The sequence below is a fragment of the Perissodus microlepis genome, chromosome 18, assembly GCF_051167445.1.
Source record: "Perissodus microlepis isolate ML-2025 ecotype Zambia chromosome 18, ASM5116744v1, whole genome shotgun sequence".
Taxonomy (NCBI): Eukaryota; Metazoa; Chordata; class Actinopteri; order Cichliformes; family Cichlidae; genus Perissodus; species Perissodus microlepis.
Genome location: NC_140478.1, coordinates 15,243,134 through 15,259,993, shown reverse-complemented (window position 1 = coordinate 15,259,993; position 16,860 = coordinate 15,243,134). Strand labels below are relative to the sequence as shown.

General features: G+C 40.6%; 1 protein-coding gene across 2 annotated transcripts in view; it reads left to right on the top strand.

The window, feature by feature from the left end:
- ephb1 (EPH receptor B1) overlaps nt 1-16,860 on the top strand; it is a 170,785-nt gene that overhangs the window by 116,102 nt on the left and 37,823 nt on the right. For both annotated transcript variants that reach the window (XM_084912542.1, XM_084912541.1), the window contains exon 6: nt 9,924-10,048. In XM_084912542.1, coding sequence (XP_084768668.1) covers nt 9,924-10,048 — 125 coding nt within the window. The remainder of the gene's footprint in view (nt 1-9,923; nt 10,049-16,860) is intronic.

Genomic DNA, 16,860 nt, shown 5'->3' with positions numbered 1-16,860 from the left:
TTTTCATTTCGACTTGGGTTTACCATAAATAGTCGTGTGATTACGGTAAACCAAGGGTATCCAGAAAACAGTATGCAGCAGTATTTAGATGGCTGTAGCATGAACTGGCTATGAAAAGACAAGGTTGAGGGGAGCAAGGGGAGACTGTGGAGGAGTAGAAGAAAAGGAGAGGATAGTGAGGGAGGGGGGTAAGGGGATTTAGTGTGAATCACCAAAGAGGCCATTTAACTGCCCTCGATCCCAGCGTGTGTCTGGGAGGAAGGGCTGATCAATAGTGTGATTTAGGAGTTCATTCACAGCCTTTGCTCTCCAGGAAACAAACACGCACACACACACACACACACACATATAATGATAAAGACATACAGGTTATATACTGCCCCCGTTAAGACCATCATTCAAGCCTGGCCTGAATTTAGTCATATTTATCTTTCTTGGCCACTGGATAATAGCTTTTACTGTATGTTGTTTAATTTAAAGATTAAGAAACTCTCTTTTGGATTTAGTTAAATACAATATGGCCACAGAGTTAAATATATATGGGCAGTAAAACCATATATGTGTGGTGAATACTACACTGTGCTAGCCGTGTTCCCTCATTTATTCCATCCTGGGCAGTTAACTTGTACAAAGTGCTGCTTGCAAAGTGTTTTTGTTGGGGTTTTTTATCCCAACCTTTTCAAATGTGGTAACTCTGTTCCCTGAATTGTTATGTGGTGCTTTAGTGAACACTTCATGAAATAAATATCCAAAAGCCTCTTGACTGGTGCTGTTTTATGGAGCTAATACCCAACATTTCTCTGATCTTACTAGCACAGCCTTCTTGACCTAGATTATGTGCCAACAATCCCTCAGACCACAGAATGCCAAGTATATCTACAAACAATCCTCCTCCACTTAGTTGCTGTTTGGAGAGCCATTCCCACAGAAATGCAAACACTACTATCCTAAGCCTTCTATGGGCAAGTCTGACTGGGCGAGTTGCATTTAAGATACTAAGATGTAGTGCAGTAGACTGAAATCCAAACAACCAGATGAATTAAAGAGAGCTGCCATCTGTGGGGTTCTAAAACCCAATGAGATGTTAGGCAAACATGTCCATGGAGACACTGCTCATTATGTCTTTTCAGTTTACAGCCTTTCCATTTGTTTTGGGGTGTTGCCTTGTTTCTTGTTGCTTTACACTCACTGTATAAGATTTAGGGTGTCTGAGAGCTTCATCATCTTAAATGGGTCTTGAGGCTCTCTCCAGTGTGCCATTTTTATTTCACTTAATGTCTGTTCCCATAACTGTTGGATCCTGTCCCTGGATCCAGAAAATGAGGTATTAGCTGCAGGCGGGAAAAAAATAAAAGTGTCGGTTCTGATGCCACTGAGCCACCTTGTCAGTTCTGATGTCTCTATGTGATGTTTTAAGTAAGCATACGTTTGTGTTTCTGTGTGCGCTTGTTCCTGTGTGAAAGTATTGGTATTTTCTTCTTTTTTTTCTTGTGTGTGTGCTTCATTTTTTTTCTGTGTTTGGAATCGTCCACGTATAATGTGATTTTAAAAATAATTCAAACCATGGTTCCTTGACAGAAACCCTTGGCGCTGAACTGATCCCTCTTTAAGATGTTCAAGAGAGGCCCATTACCATGTAGTCATGGCTGGCTTGGCCCTCTGAGCCCCTGATAATAAGGTGGAAGGCAGTCGAACCTATGCCTTTGACAGAGGCACGGCAACATAGGCTGCTTCCCTCATCTGAGACACTGAGTTGCTATTAAGAGGCTTCACAGTTCAGTAGCGTGGCAGCATCTTGAAAAACAAAACACAGGTGCACAAAGAACAACTTGTACATGTGGCAACGAATATGTTTATATGTATTTGTTTGCCCCCCCCCCCCTTTGCACAGAAGTGAATGGGGCTGCGGAACAAGATCTGCTGACGAATTCTAGTATAACTTTCTGTTCTGTCATATACTAACTGAGGCAGAGCAGGAATTTCTAGCCGGGAATTCAAATGTGAATACGAGGAACTTGTACAGGGAGTGCAGAATTATTAGGCAAGTTGTATTTTTGAGGAATAATGTTATTATTGAACAACAACCATGTTCTCAATGAACCCCAAAAACACATTAATATCAAAGCTGAATGTTTTTGGAAGTAGTTTTTAGTTTGTTTTTAGTTTTAGCTATTTTAGGGGGATATCTGTGTGTGCAGGTGACTATTACTGTGCATAATTATTAGGCAACTTAACAAAAAACAAATATATACCCATTTCAATTATTTATTTTTACCAGTGACACCAATATAACATCTCCACATTCACAAATATACATTTCTGACATTCAAAAGCAAAACAAAAACAAATCAGCGACCAATATAGCCACCTTTCTTTGCAAGGACACTCAAAAGCCTGCCATCCATGGATTCTGTCAGTGTTTTGATCTGTTCACCATCAACATTGCGTGCAGCAGCAACCACAGCCTCCCAGACACTGTTCAGAGAGGTGTACTGTTTTCCCTCCTTGTAAATCTCACATTTGATGATGGACCACAGGTTCTCAATGGGGTTCAGATCAGGTGAACAAGGTGGCCATGTCATTAGTTTTTCTTCTTTTATACCCTTTCTTGCCAGCCACGCTGTGGAGTACTTGGACGCGTGTGATGGAGCATTGTCCTGCATGAAAATCATGTTTTTCTTGAAGGATGCAGACTTCTTCCTGTACCACTGCTTGAAGAAGGTGTCTTCCAGAAACTGGCAGTAGGACTGGGAGTTGAGCTTGACTCCATCCTCAACCCGAAAAGGCCCCACAAGCTCATCTTTGATGATACCAGCCCAAACCAGTACTCCACCTCTACCTTGCTGGCGTCTGAGTCGGACTGGAGCTCTCTGCCCTTTACCAATCCAGCCACGGGCCCATCCATCTGGCCCATCAAGACTCACTCTCATTTCATCAGTCCATAAAACCTTAGAAAAACCAGTCTTGAGATATTTCTTGGCCCAGTCTTGACATTTCAGCTTGTGTGTCTTGTTCAGTGGTGGTCGTCTTTCAGCCTTTCTTACCTTGGCCATGTCTCTGAGTATTGCACACCTTGTGCTTTTGGGCACTCCAGTGATGTTGCAGCTCTGAAATATGGCCAAACTGGTGGCAAGTGGCATCTTGGCAGCTGCACGCTTGACTTTTCTCAGTTCATGGGCAGTTATTTTGTGCCTTGGTTTTTCCACACGCTTCTTGCGACCCTGTTGACTATTTTGAATGAAACGCTTGATTGTTCGATGATCACGCTTCAGAAGCTTTGCAATTTTGAGACTGCTGCATCCCTCTGCAAGATATCTCACTATTTTTGACTTTTCTGAGCCTGTCAAGTCCTTCTTTTGACCCATTTTGCCAAAGGAAAGGACGTTGCCTAATAATTATGCACACCTGATATAGGGTGTTGATGTCATTAGACCACACGCCTTCTCATTACAGAGATGCACATCACCTAATATGCTTAATTGGTAGTAGGCTTCCGAGCCTATACAGCTTGGAGTAAGACAACATGCATGAAGAGGATGATGTGGACAAAATACTCATTTGCCTAATAATTCTGCACTCCCTGTATAGCCATCTCAGTCTGTTTCTAATGAGAAAAAGGCCACAGAGAAAGAAAGGAGACTGGAAACTTTTATTCTCATTTTGAGTTTGACCTTATAAAACAATTTGACTGCCTTGTACAAGATACAGAAAATAGCCTTTAACTAATAATTCAAAGGGAGCTTCACACTTTTTACACATTAACTTTACTTCGTTAGTCTGAGGTAGCACTTCTGACCTTGTGGAAACAGTTATGTAATCTCTACTATAGCTTTTGAGGGACTTTCCAAAGATGGATGATATACACCTTTTTTGTGGAAATGTAAGATTTCAGATCTTTTTCCAAGAAGACTAAAATTTGCTGTATCTCTGCAGTAGTTTTGACCATTCCTGTTTAACATTAGAGTTATACCAACTTCATGCTGGAGGAATCACTGCGAAACCACAGCCTCAGCTTTGTGGCACACATGCAAAGTGGTGCTTCACCTCCTCTATATTCTACAGTTGATTAATTGCAGAAAAAAAAATAAGCTTTTCATTCTTTCATCACTTTGTCTCGTGCTTCTGTCCCGGCCCATCTCTGTCCCTCCTTCTTTTCTCTCTCTCTTTCTGTCTAAGTCAGAAGCTTGGAGGCTTTGACTTTGATTAATGGTGAGCCGAGCTCTGCATTAAAAGCCAGGGGCTGCAAGTGAGGCCAGATAAAAGTGGAGCACAGGAGCAAGGGATGGGAAGGATGGAGGGGGGAGGGAGGAGTGCAGGACACAGTCACCAATCACTGTCACCATCATCGTCCCATGGTGACAGTGGGGGACGCAGTTGGTGGGGACAGCGGTGCTTCATTGGGCTGAACCTCACCCTCATATAGGCGCGACACATTGTCTGTGACAGGCTCTTCACACGTAGCCTGGTAGGACCCACGTACATGTGCACATGATTTTTTTTTTCCTGTTCTGCTTTTCTTCTCAGAGCACAGTCAGTATGTCCAGTGGGACACAGCTGTTTTAAAAAAAAAAAATTCCCTCTCCTCTTCAGAGAGGGTAGTGGAAATGTATATTATAAGGGTACATGTTAATATCACAATATTCCAGTTGAGCTGATGTTTGAGTTCACTGAGAGTCTGTGTTGTGCTTTTGGGAAACAACAACTGCATTAGTTATGCCAAACTAAATCGGTTAAAGGAGTAATAACAAGAACATCTCAGCTCTTGTACTGTATGAGTTCCTCTAGCACTAGTTAATGAACATAAAAGGCTCTGATTGGATGTTGTTCCTCCAAATTGGCCATCAGTGACGCACAACACCTGAATCGCTGGGAAAAAAAGAAAAAACAATTTCATTGTTTTTCTGTATGAATTTGGTTGGGACAAGGACTCCGGGCACCCCTCTTCTTCTTTTTTTTTCTTCTCTTTTTTTGCTGCAGTAATTTCTGCGTGGAGTGCCCCTCCCTGGGGTCTGTCAGGAACAGTGTGTGCCTGTGGCCGGTAATTGATAATGCGGCCCAGGCAGCCCTAGCCCTGGTCAGTGGAGCGTGAACTAGCCTGAGAAGCAGAGAGGCTGAAGTGCACTGAGGTGAAGCTTAGCCCTTACACTCTCTGTCTAGGGTATAGGAGCAGGAAAGGCGGGGGCAGGAGGTGAGAGCCAAGAGAGGCAGACGGAACAAAATCCATTCACACTGACAGGATAAACAGAGCCTATTCATTTGTTCAACATTTACATTTTACAAAATTATCTGACATTCACATCAAGAAATACTAACCCCAGTCGAAGCTGGAGAAGCTGTCGAATAACCTTGGTTTTCTTAGAAAACATGATTTACGTGCAAACACATGTAAAAAGGTCAGAGGGTTTTTTTCCCTACTATAACTTGAATGCTTATGCAAGAGTGAAGTACACAGAGAAGCAAAAGAAATGGAATAATCACCAAGGACTGTGATAAAAAGATGACTTAGTTGAGAGAGGGTGCCATTTGCTGCCTTTTGAACAGAGGAGTTATTCAGCAAGATGTGAGTGGAGACCAGGTGGAGTGATGACTAGGCCTCAGCGAGCAGGCCACGAGCCAAGTGGCTGATAGGCGCACAATGTAGAGCATGGGCTTGTGTGGGGCTGTATTTATGCCTGCAAACATGGGGGTGGGGATTTCTTTCCAGGACTATATGAAACACCAAGGCTTTGAACTTACATGAGCAGTAGGCAGAATATATTTTATAATCAAAGTCGCTTGTGTCTTCACAAATTGGTTTGATGAGTAACTCTGGTTTAATTCATCCTTTAACTTTTAATTGAGTCCATTATAGCAGCTTGAATTACTTTATGATGATGGAGTTAAATCTGGGGCTTATTTATGTATGTCATTACAGAAACTGATTTGTGCATTAAAGCTAAGCAGTCTAATTTTTTATTAAATAATTTGTGCTGCTTTTGTTTAAAAAGAAAAGTTTCCTCCTGGATCACAGATTGATGCATTTTACAGAAATAAGAAAACACATCCTGGTGCATCATTTATTAATGAGTCTGACGCTCAGCAGCTCCAAAGTTGTGAAAGAGCAACTACATGTCAAAATAAAGTTTTAAGTTGTGTCTTAACTTTCTGATCTTTTGTGTTATTTCTGTGCAAATGAATGGAACTTTACAGCTTAAACAGATTTACAGTATCTACAATGTGATATATGGATGTGCAAAGTAAAATGCAGCATATGCTCACTGCTTCACTTTGCAGCACAAGCTTCAGTTACTGCAGCCTTGTGATTTGTGCCGTAGTCCTTGCTGCACTCTCTGCAGCACAAAGAAAGCTAAATAAAGAGGGCTTGGCTTCTTATTGCTGCTTTGATGCCAAATCCAGCTGAAACAAAATGTGATTATTACACATGTTATTATATTATAATTCTCCGCATGTTACAAATTGAAATATTAAACTTTGTGGCCTCAGTGTCCAAGCACAGCTCTGATTGATCGTGTCACAGGTAATAGCCTATCAGCAGCTCCATTGCCACATGACTGATCTGTCCCATTACAGCACAAGTAATCAAATCTTTACCGTTTTCTTTTAATCCTCCCCTAATTTCTGATTCAGACTTCTGTGTGGAGCCTTTATAGAGCCTATGACTTAACTTACATTGTCGCAGACATGGTTGGCTACATTTATGCATATGTATGGTTACACATTAATCACCGTGCTGGAAGCGTATAGAAAAAACACGAAATGTTGGGACATTTTTTCCCCCTCTGGGTATCCGGTCTTAATAGGAGGATTCAATGGCGCTACACTGGCCAATTACAATAGTTACAGGTCACATCGACCTGACGTGTAGTTACATTTCTCGAGAGGTGCGTGTCAGGTTATGTGGAAGGTTAGTGTTAAAAAGGGTTTCTGCTTACGACGTAGGTTTCCCACAGAAGTCTAAATCAGACATATCTGGCATGAAAAGACATTGTGGTAGCCTTTGGCTTGATTCTTTGAGCTATTCTTTCCATCTGTTACCAGACAGCAGCACAATGAGACTCTTCTGTCCTGTCTTTCTTGAAACCTGAAGTAGTATTTCATTTTGCTCTGGGCTCGTTTGGTTTTTTTTTCCACACAGAATTCCAGACCTTTGGAAAGTAAGCTCCAGCCAGAGGAAGGCAAAATGGGTCCCATGTGGACCAAAAGAAAGAAAACCCCCAAAGCTTACAGTCAATGTGACACTGTTTGTGATATTTAAAGTCTTAATGGGATTACACACATTAATACTACAAACGGGAGTAAGAAAAATCATTGTCAAAGTAGCTTAGATACTGCGTTCAGCAACAACACGACACAGATTCGCTAAATAACAGCAGTGACAAAAATAGTAAAAAAAGTAATACTAAGCAGTAAGACAGCCTGAGGGACACCGCATCAGCACGTGACACCTTTTTTATTTTAAACGGTAAAAATAGGATTCAATTTAATTTCAGTTCAATTCATTTTACTTCACACTTGTAGTCCATATAGATTAAAAACATGCTTGCAGCTGATCAGATCCCGCTCTGGTTCACACAGAGGTCTTATCTTAAATTAAAAAAAAAAAAGTCTTCTTAGACTTTCATCTAACTTAAATTCAAATATATGACACAGAGTTGTAAGATATAACACAGCACGCAAACATAAGCGCAGGCACATCGGCATGCACACACAGTGCAAGTTTTATCAAGTTTTATTTATAATACAATCTCTGAGCAACATGTGAAGCATGAAGAGGAGCACAGATGATAGCGGTATGACAGTTGCAGAGGGCAAAAAAATATGAGATGAGCAGGAAATTGCTTACTGTCGGGGTTAATTGACAGCCCGTGTGTGTGCGTTCAGGTGTACTTGTGCTGAAGGATGGAATATACGGTGGAGCTGGGTCAAAACAATCACGGTACTATAGTGATTTGATTTTAAAGGGTTTCATTACATGAAAAAGATGCAGTTCATATGCAAACAGGGGCATTGCTTGTATTGACTCCGTCTTGAATATACTGGCTGGGTGCAAAGCTTGCTTTTTTCCCTTTATGCTCTATAATTTGGTTCACTAGGACATCACTGATACTGATATCACTAATAATAGAGTATACTGTTGCAAGTGAAAACAACAACAAACAAAAAAAACCCAAATCTTTTGGAATTACCAAGATGTCTGCATTGATTAATCTTAATATGAAATGCACGAGTTTCGTATTTATTTACACAGTTGAGCAGAAGATACAAATACTGTTATGCATGATAGGAAAGAAGCCAGTAAAGGTTTTACAGGCCTCACCTTTTCAAATGCAACAAGCAAGTGTACAAGAAATCAAACAAACACAATCTATTTGTATATAACTCAACTAAATGAAAAAGAGAAAACTCATAAATGGTCCCAAGACTTTTTCTTTAATAACACAAAAACTGATTAAATGAATAATATAAAATGCAAAGTGATTTCTACTGGATCTATTTTCAGTATGTATTATGTAGGACGTAACAGCTGCTTATGCAGAAAATGCACAATTTCCCTCGAAGCTGATGGTTTTGTAATGACCAGATTTTGATCAGTCAATGTTTTTTTACTCAAACCTGACTGAATGAAAACATCTGGCTTTAAATTCACTGCTGTGGGGTCACATACTGACTCACTCATTTATAATAATGGTTCAATTTCCTGAATGAATAAGTGGCCAAGTATGATAATTTTGTCTCATCAGTTTAATGATTTTAAGCCTTAAGTGCTTTTTTCTTTAAAGGCAAAAGTAATAACGTGTATTTACAGTGTTATCGCTGTAATACGCCTCTGCAGTCCTCACAATAACTTGTGATGCAAATTGTGAATTAATATAAAAATATTTTTACAGAACATAAGATTGATCAGTATAAAAATGTGCAATATTTTCATTTTTTTGATAACCCAAAGGTAGCAAAGACAGTCTGTCTGTTTTATTTAGTTTTACTACCTATACTCTCACTGAATTTTCAGGAAAAAAAATGTTTATGAAATTTAATAATGACAGAAATGAAAACAAGTTGATATTTAAGTTTTTAAGTCTAAGTTAACACAACTGTGTGAATGAGTAGTCGTGAAAGAAAAGGGAGAACTGATCCAGTGCATCCTGTAGAGGCTACACTCATGCTCCTGAATTCTCTGCCCATCAGCGGACAAAATCTAACACAATGGTAGCGGGACACTTGCCAGGCTCGTGGTGATGGACCATTCTGGTAGCCAGAGTCCTGCTCGCTCGGCCCAAGTCCACGCCCACAAATCTCGGCCAAAATTGGCAGATCTGTTTTGGCTAAAGCCAGTTTATATTTGGTCCTGCGGTGCCAGAATATGGCAGAGAGCAGGCCTAATCGCTCTAACTCAGCTGCTTACCTGCTTACTAATGAGAGAGGCAGTTGCACTGTTTAAGCCGCTCGGACTCTGAGAAGCATACTGATGGTGAAATAGTTCAGTTTGTATTTGTGCAGCAGCGTGATGTTTTTTTTGCACATGTACAGAATTCAAAAGTGCACTATTTTTTAAAACATAGACCATCATGTTTGAAAGTATTTGGATTGAATTATTGAACTAAATGCACTAAAGCAAATCCCCTAACTTTAGAGAAAGCGCTCTGCATTTAAAGCCACATTTTCTAACTTCACCTCCAGGTTTCATGAAATTGAGCCTTGAGGACAGACAAACATGCACAGAACTGAGCAATTCAGCTGTTTAGTCAGACTTACAACCCAGAGTTGCTACCCTTGCTCACCAATCTGTTTAATTATCTTGAATTTGAGTATTTTTGAATAACCACCTACAACCAACAAACACTTGTGGGCGAGAAAAATGTGTAATTAAAGCCAGTTATTATAGAAATGCACTAATTTTGTGTTACTCGTTCTGTCTCCTCCAGCTCCTTCAATAGTTCCCATCATGCACCAAATCAGCTCCACCATGAATAGCTTCACACTCTCATGGCCTCAACCAGAACAGCCAAATGGCATCATCCTCGACTATGAGCTGCGCTACTATGAAAAGGTAAGTGTGTGTGTGTGTGTGTGTGTGTGTGTGTTTCTGTAATGGCTGAAGTTCTTTTACTCGTGTCGCCTACTCTGCATATTCAACTGCATATAAATCCGCCCAAAAACCAAAGCTCTCCTTGATATCTCTGAGCTGAGTCCCCCTGGGTTGATAATATGTTCTTTCGCTGTGTTCACTCTGCCTCTCCCACTGTTCTTTGGTTTCGGCTGCTGATGAAGCGAATAGTTTGACCTCTGCTCCAGGCCCACTCTGCGTAGTGCAGCAACCTGTCCCACTGTGAAAATGCATTGCATCTGGAGGGAGTCACATCGACCCGTCTGCTCACACACAATACGTCTGCTTTATTAAGTCGCCAGTCCTACCCCATGGAGCCTATGCTGCACAAGTATTGACCTGTAGGCTTTTCCCAAGGCCTTGAACATAATGATACTGAGAGATTGGAGACTTTAGCTTTTTTGTTTGGGTCCTTGTTTGTCCTCCTCAAGCTGATCGATAGGTATAGCAAAGTTGGTTGTGCAGTTTGTGTTTTTTTCTCTCCAGTCCTTGTCATCCTAAGCTAAGATTTGGTGCACCTTCACTCATGTTCTGCTTTTCAAATAAAAGATAAAAAATCAATATAGTTTTATCAATGTTTTTTTTTTTTATTCTTTTTGTGTTGAGTTATTTACTTCACACAAACTCATTTTGGCTAAGGCTTTGCGATCAATATTCACAATCCCACCTTAGAATAGTTTTGTCACATTTAGCATTTTCTGTCAGAGAGAACAACAATCATGTTTTTAAATAGTGTTTGCAGTTGGAAACTCAGTTATCCAATATTAGCTGCAGCGCTTGCTGTTTTCCCCTCTGGCATTGCACAGGTCATGAAATTGAATCTGATTGCGATGGCCCTGAGAAACCTTATCTGCCAGACAGCTTAGTGTCGTGTAAATAACACTTATACAGCCCCCCCCCCCCCCCCCCCCCATTAGCTCATGAATATCAATGAAACCTAATCCTATTGATGTTTATGCAGTGCATCCTCACACAAATAGACGAGCACTGCGTAATCACAAATTAGTGAATTAACAAGGACAAGGTTGCTAATTGTACTGGGATAGCTCAGGTGACAGAGAGGTTGTACTCGACCCTGTCTGGCTCAGTCTTAATGCACCTACATATACCCCTATGTTTTTGTGTCTATCTGGAAAAATACTTCCCCGTGTGACTCTGAGTAAGACACAGAAGGAGAGTCAGAGTGATTGCTTTGTGACACACTGGGCTGTGAAGATGAGATTTCCACTACGGTGGTCCTCTTCTGACAAGCTGTATTTTGGATCTGACGCGGCTTTTTATAGGTTCTGAACAGACACTTCTTCAGCCAGCCGTGGCTGTCCAAAGTGTCAGTGTAGATGTGTTTTTATGCCTGATTAAGCACCAACCAACCAACCAAAAGTGCAGGTGGTTGAAGTTTTTGGCCAAAAGAATCAAATGAAGCTAAATGGATTGAAGTGTAATTTCCCAGCCTGTTAAATTTCCCTATGCACGTAAGTGCGTAATGCCATGTAGATTCTCTCTGTCACAAACCTTGGCGTGGCTTTCTCGTGTGTTTATCTTCCTTGCTTTCTTGCCCATTCTGCTGTAAAGTGGCCTTTTGAATATGAGAGTAGTCACACTGTTATGGTTATGGATATGATTTTCTCAGTGTGCCTGCCACAGTCAGCTAGTCCTTAGCACAGCAAAGCGTGAGCTGTCTTTCTGCAAACTCCATCTCCCCGAGAGCCACATATACTCACTGACAATGGCAACTTCTCTAACAGCATGGCATTGTCACATTTTGTGTTGAGTAATACTTCAGGTTGTTCATAAAGGAATGATCTACTTCTCTCACAACCTTGTCATAGTACTTGTTCGATACAAGTTTAGTTCTTGTACGCAGGTTTGATTGTTTGCTGTTTTGTTTTTTCTGTGACAATACAGAATGTCATATGCGACGGTGATTGGACTGGTTCTTGATCATTTTTAAAGGGAGATATACATGCAAGGAAAAGTACATGCTCTGTGATGTTGTCTGCTGAGCCATCAGGACACCCTCTGGGGCCATAAAAAACATTGGTTCATAAGGTTGTCTGCTAGAGCTACAGGACTCAGGCTTAAAGCATGTCTGCTTTAAGTCACTCGCTGGAACTGCTAAAAAAATGTAGTCATGGAGTCAGTGAAGCAGAATGTTTGCACAGATCTTTGGGTTAGTAAGATCGTATTTCCTTCTTTATTTTTATTTTAAAATAGCTGCTTTTGGGAAAGAAATGTCTCAATTGCACCCATGTCCCATATACAATACTGTGAAAAAGTTTCGAGCCACATTATTCTAAATTTAAAATGTTTTTGAGCTTTAGAAATAAGTGGCAGCTTTTTCACTCGTTTCCAGTACCGGTACTTGTACCTGACAATTTTCTGAGGAATGTTTTTGTTTGTTTGTTTAAGCTACTCGACACTGACCTGTGAATCATTCAAGCATAAAAAAGGCAACTCAAGGGATGAACCCGTGTTGTGTTTACACATAACAGACAACTTAGCAAAGAACCAATTTTTAAATTACTAGCAGCGCTTCGCCAAAAACGTATAATTTGTTCCCGTTTCTTTAGTTGAATCTGCAAAAAGTGACAGTCTGACAGTGATTAAATATTTTTCGCATCAACAGGGTGATTCCCAGAGGTATTAACTGAAAAGTTGGCATATCTTGGCATGGTGCGCAGTTTATCTTTAAATATTCTGAGGAAAATGAACAAGTGCAGGACAAAAGAAGACGTAGCAGGCCTAAAAACAAGCTGCAGCAGCTGAACAGTATCTGAAATTCACATTCTTAAAAACTAGGGGGAAAATTTTCCAGTGAAAGATGCATCTGGTCCTTCAGTTTATCCTTCTACTGTTTGCCGAGGTCTCATTAGAAATAGTTGGAGTGAGAGGGTGGCTGTCAAGAAGCCATTCTTAGTGAAACGGGGAAACAAGGCTGAGTTGTGCCAGATTACACAAGAACTGGACTGAAAAACAGTGGTAACAGGTTTCATGAAGTGATGAATCCAAAGAAACTGAGTAGAAAGCTTTGCTAAGAGAGTTCAGGCTGTGTTGAAGCAGAAAGGTGCTCAAAAACTCTTCTTTATGCCTTATGAACTGTTTTTCCGTGTATGTTTGCACATTTCATTTAATGATAAGCAACATCACTAAATGAACAACTTAATATTTATAATTTCTGAAAATGTACTGCTATATAAAATGTTAACAGTAATGATAATCGTAAAGCTGCAGAATAAGTCCAAATTTTCCATATATAGTAGAACTGCAGTTTAAGCTGTAGCTGCATATATAAAGCTGTTGGAAATGACTGCATTTTGACAATTTCACTTGAAACCTCAAGAAAATGCTGGAGGCTGTTCTCTCAACAGGCTTCGCTCACTTCTTCAACCTACCTTCTCATTCCAGAGTAAGCGGTCTCAGGACTCTGTAAATTGGGAAGCAAGATTAAATGAGTCGAAGATTTGTAGAGAAAAAGTAGAATCGCATGCTCTCATTCTCTCCATTTTTCTCAGACCCCTTTTCCTCTGGTTGCCTGAAAATTTGGGGAGGGTGGAAATAACGCAGCGTAGCGGAGGTCAGGCCCTCCATTAAGGCTGGAGCGGAGCAGCCACCGGCTCTGGTTACTGATTGCTCTGCTGGTGTCAGAGAGAGGGTGTGTGTCTGTGTGCCGGGATCTGTGTGTGAGCGAGTGTCAGTGTTTGCGTGTGTCGGCAGCAGTCCAGGTGTATCCATTCTGGATGACAGCAGTACTGTCATGCTACGGTGTGACAAATGCGAGAGCAAATGCAAGTTTTATGGCATGTCACTATGATCTGCAACATACTGACCATTAACACTTACAACTTTTTGGGGGGCGGTCTTACTGCAAATCTCACCTTACATATAATTAGAAGCTCCTCAGAAGAAGTAATTGGGAATGCATGTTATTCCTTTGTCTCAACTACAACACTTTTATGGACACACACACTAAAAAAAAGTTTTCTATTTCTTTTTTTCTTCTTTTTTTTCTCTCATTGGAACTTATGCAGCACTCCCTCAGTCCCTCAGCAAGAGCGCACTCTCTTCTTTTCTCCCTCTTTGTTTGTCTCCCTACTCACTTACCGAAGCCTTCTTGTAGGTCTCCAGGTGAATGGAATGCATACAAAGAGAAAAAGAAAAGGTGCCTACAAAGAACAAGAAAAACTCAAAGAGCAAAAACAAATAGGTTTCCCTTGAAACTTACATTAGATAAATTGAATTTTCTTGCTTGTCTTTTACCATCCTCATTAGTGTTAAACATACAGCTTTGCAGAATCGCAACGAAAAACAAATGCGAGACCCTTTTTGTGTGGGGATAGAATTTGCTCTTACACTGGTTTAACTTCTTTACTTCACAAAATCATTAAGAGACATTGGGGGTCTTTAATGTCGTATTTTTATCACGACTATTTTACAATTTAAAAATAATTACCATTTTCCTTTTAGATTAGAATTCATGAGGCAGTGGTAATTATTTGCATTTGGAAATAAAAACTATCTGAGATTCAAATTGTTGCCCCCTACTAAAGTGGTTTTTCCCAACCTTAGGCAATACATTTTAATTGGGAACATTAATAGAAGAGGTTTTTTTTTTTCAAATATCAAAATGTTGTCTTATATTCTCCCCATCTTTCTCTTTATGTGCGCGTGTGAGTGCACCCATGTGTGTGAGCTTTTCAATAAGACACATGGTACTACCAAATTTGTCTCTGTGCCAAGGAGCCATGCTGTCCATTTTTGGTGTTTTTTTTGTTTTTGTTTTTTAAAAACAAACAAACTATGTGTACATTGAGAGGTGTCTATGTACACATAGTTTGTTTGTTTTTGCAGACCAAGTGAAGTGAAGTAAAATCAGGCTTTTTTTAATAGTCTTATATGACTACCAGTCACCTATAACAGACCCACAAGAGGAATAGTTTCGATTTAGAAAGTCACACAAAAATACAAATTTCCAGAAGTGAAAGGATAACAAGTGGCAGAGGAAAACTGGCACTAGAAGAGCAACTGGGTGTGTATTGGAATTTGAAAAAAAGAAAGAAGTGACAGTCTGTTAATACTAATACAATTATAATTGCTCTGGTAGTAATACAATAATTCTAATAAATATAATAGATTCTTCATAAGAACTTCAATTAAAACATCCAAATATATGCAGTGTCACTACTTTATGTTAGTCATGTAGGGGGTAGGTTATAATTAATAGACATGTCTTCGTGTATTAACAACAGTCCGGACAAGAAACATCAATAAAAATGAATCGATTAAATCTGTGAACAATATTCATGAGAGAGAGTTGCCTCGCTAAGTGTGTTTCGGTGATTTTATTACATGTCATAGAGCCCAAACTCCCCATATTGCTTACTCTCTGTCACCCCTGGCAACGCTTTTGATTGGCTGCTCCGCCATCTGCCTTCCCACCTGCAACTTTGTCTTTATTTAGCAAGTATGGGTGTGGTCCTCCTAATCCTCATTTGACTGGCAGCAGGGGAGGACCTCTCATGCCTGGAAGTCCCTCCTGGCATGGGCTTTCATTGGTTATCTCCTAACCTGCTGGAGTGCCAAATGCCAGCTCATTTTAAGTAGCAGATGTGTGTGTGTGTGTGTGTGTGTGTGTGTGTGTGTGTGTGTGTGTGTGTGTGTGTGTCACATAATCCCCATTTGACAGGCAGCATGAAAGGGCCATTGCTAGCTGGGGCTCCCCCAAGGGATGCTTGCCCATTGGCGATTTGCCATCTGTCTGCTCACCTGTCCCCCATTCAAGCTCAGCAGATGGGGGTGTGATTCAGAGAAATTCACGATGACTGATAAGCAGGAATAGGCTAATCTTGACCCCAAGTGGTCCGCGTGCACTGAACCATATCTTGGACCAGATGAATAGGTGACAAGGGTTTCAGTCTCTCGTGGGGCTTCTTGTGTTTCGCACCTCTTTCAAATGCACAAGCTGCTCCTCTGAAGTCAAGTTCCACAAGTATTTGTATGCAGCACACTGGTGAAATGACAGTTTGTGTGATCTCATGTACAAAAGGTCTGCGAAATGATTAAACTCTCTAAACCAGTTACATCCAGCATTGCGTTTATAAATAAATATCTCTTTTCTCTCAGAGATAGAGCGAAAGCCTGTTGGTGTGATGCTCTCCCATCCCTGGCCCAAACATTTGTCTTCATCAAGCTCAGAGTGTCCAATAAGAGTTAATGTGATTGCTCACATTATTATGTGGGGGGGCAGATTTCATAGCTGTGTTTACCTCGTCTGCTCAATGACAGAGCAACTGGAATGATTCAATTACACCAATAAGATTGGATAATGATTTTGATGTGGGTTCCTTCTGCCTCGAGTTTCTTATCGCTTCCTACCATCTCCCCCCTCCCTCTCTACCTTTATTTTTTTTTCTACTCCACAGTGTTGTTAAATTTTTTTTCTCAAGTTTTCTCTGCCTACTCGCACATGTTTTGGAAGTTTTTATTTAGCATTAAACATGAGTTTAGTCATTACACTTAAGAAAAAGTTGCCTATATTTACCCTGCACTACTAACTCAAGGGAAATTGGCCCCTTTGCATTGAGCTGCCCTTTTCCTTCTCTACCTCTGTCAGCATCTAGCTATCAGCAGCTTGCAGTGGTGGGGGTTGTGTAGGTGCAGTCTTATTTTCTGGCTGTCATATTCACTCTGGGTTATGGGAAGGTGACAGGCCATAGTCATTACTGATCCACAATAGCAGATACCTAAAGCGAGTCCCA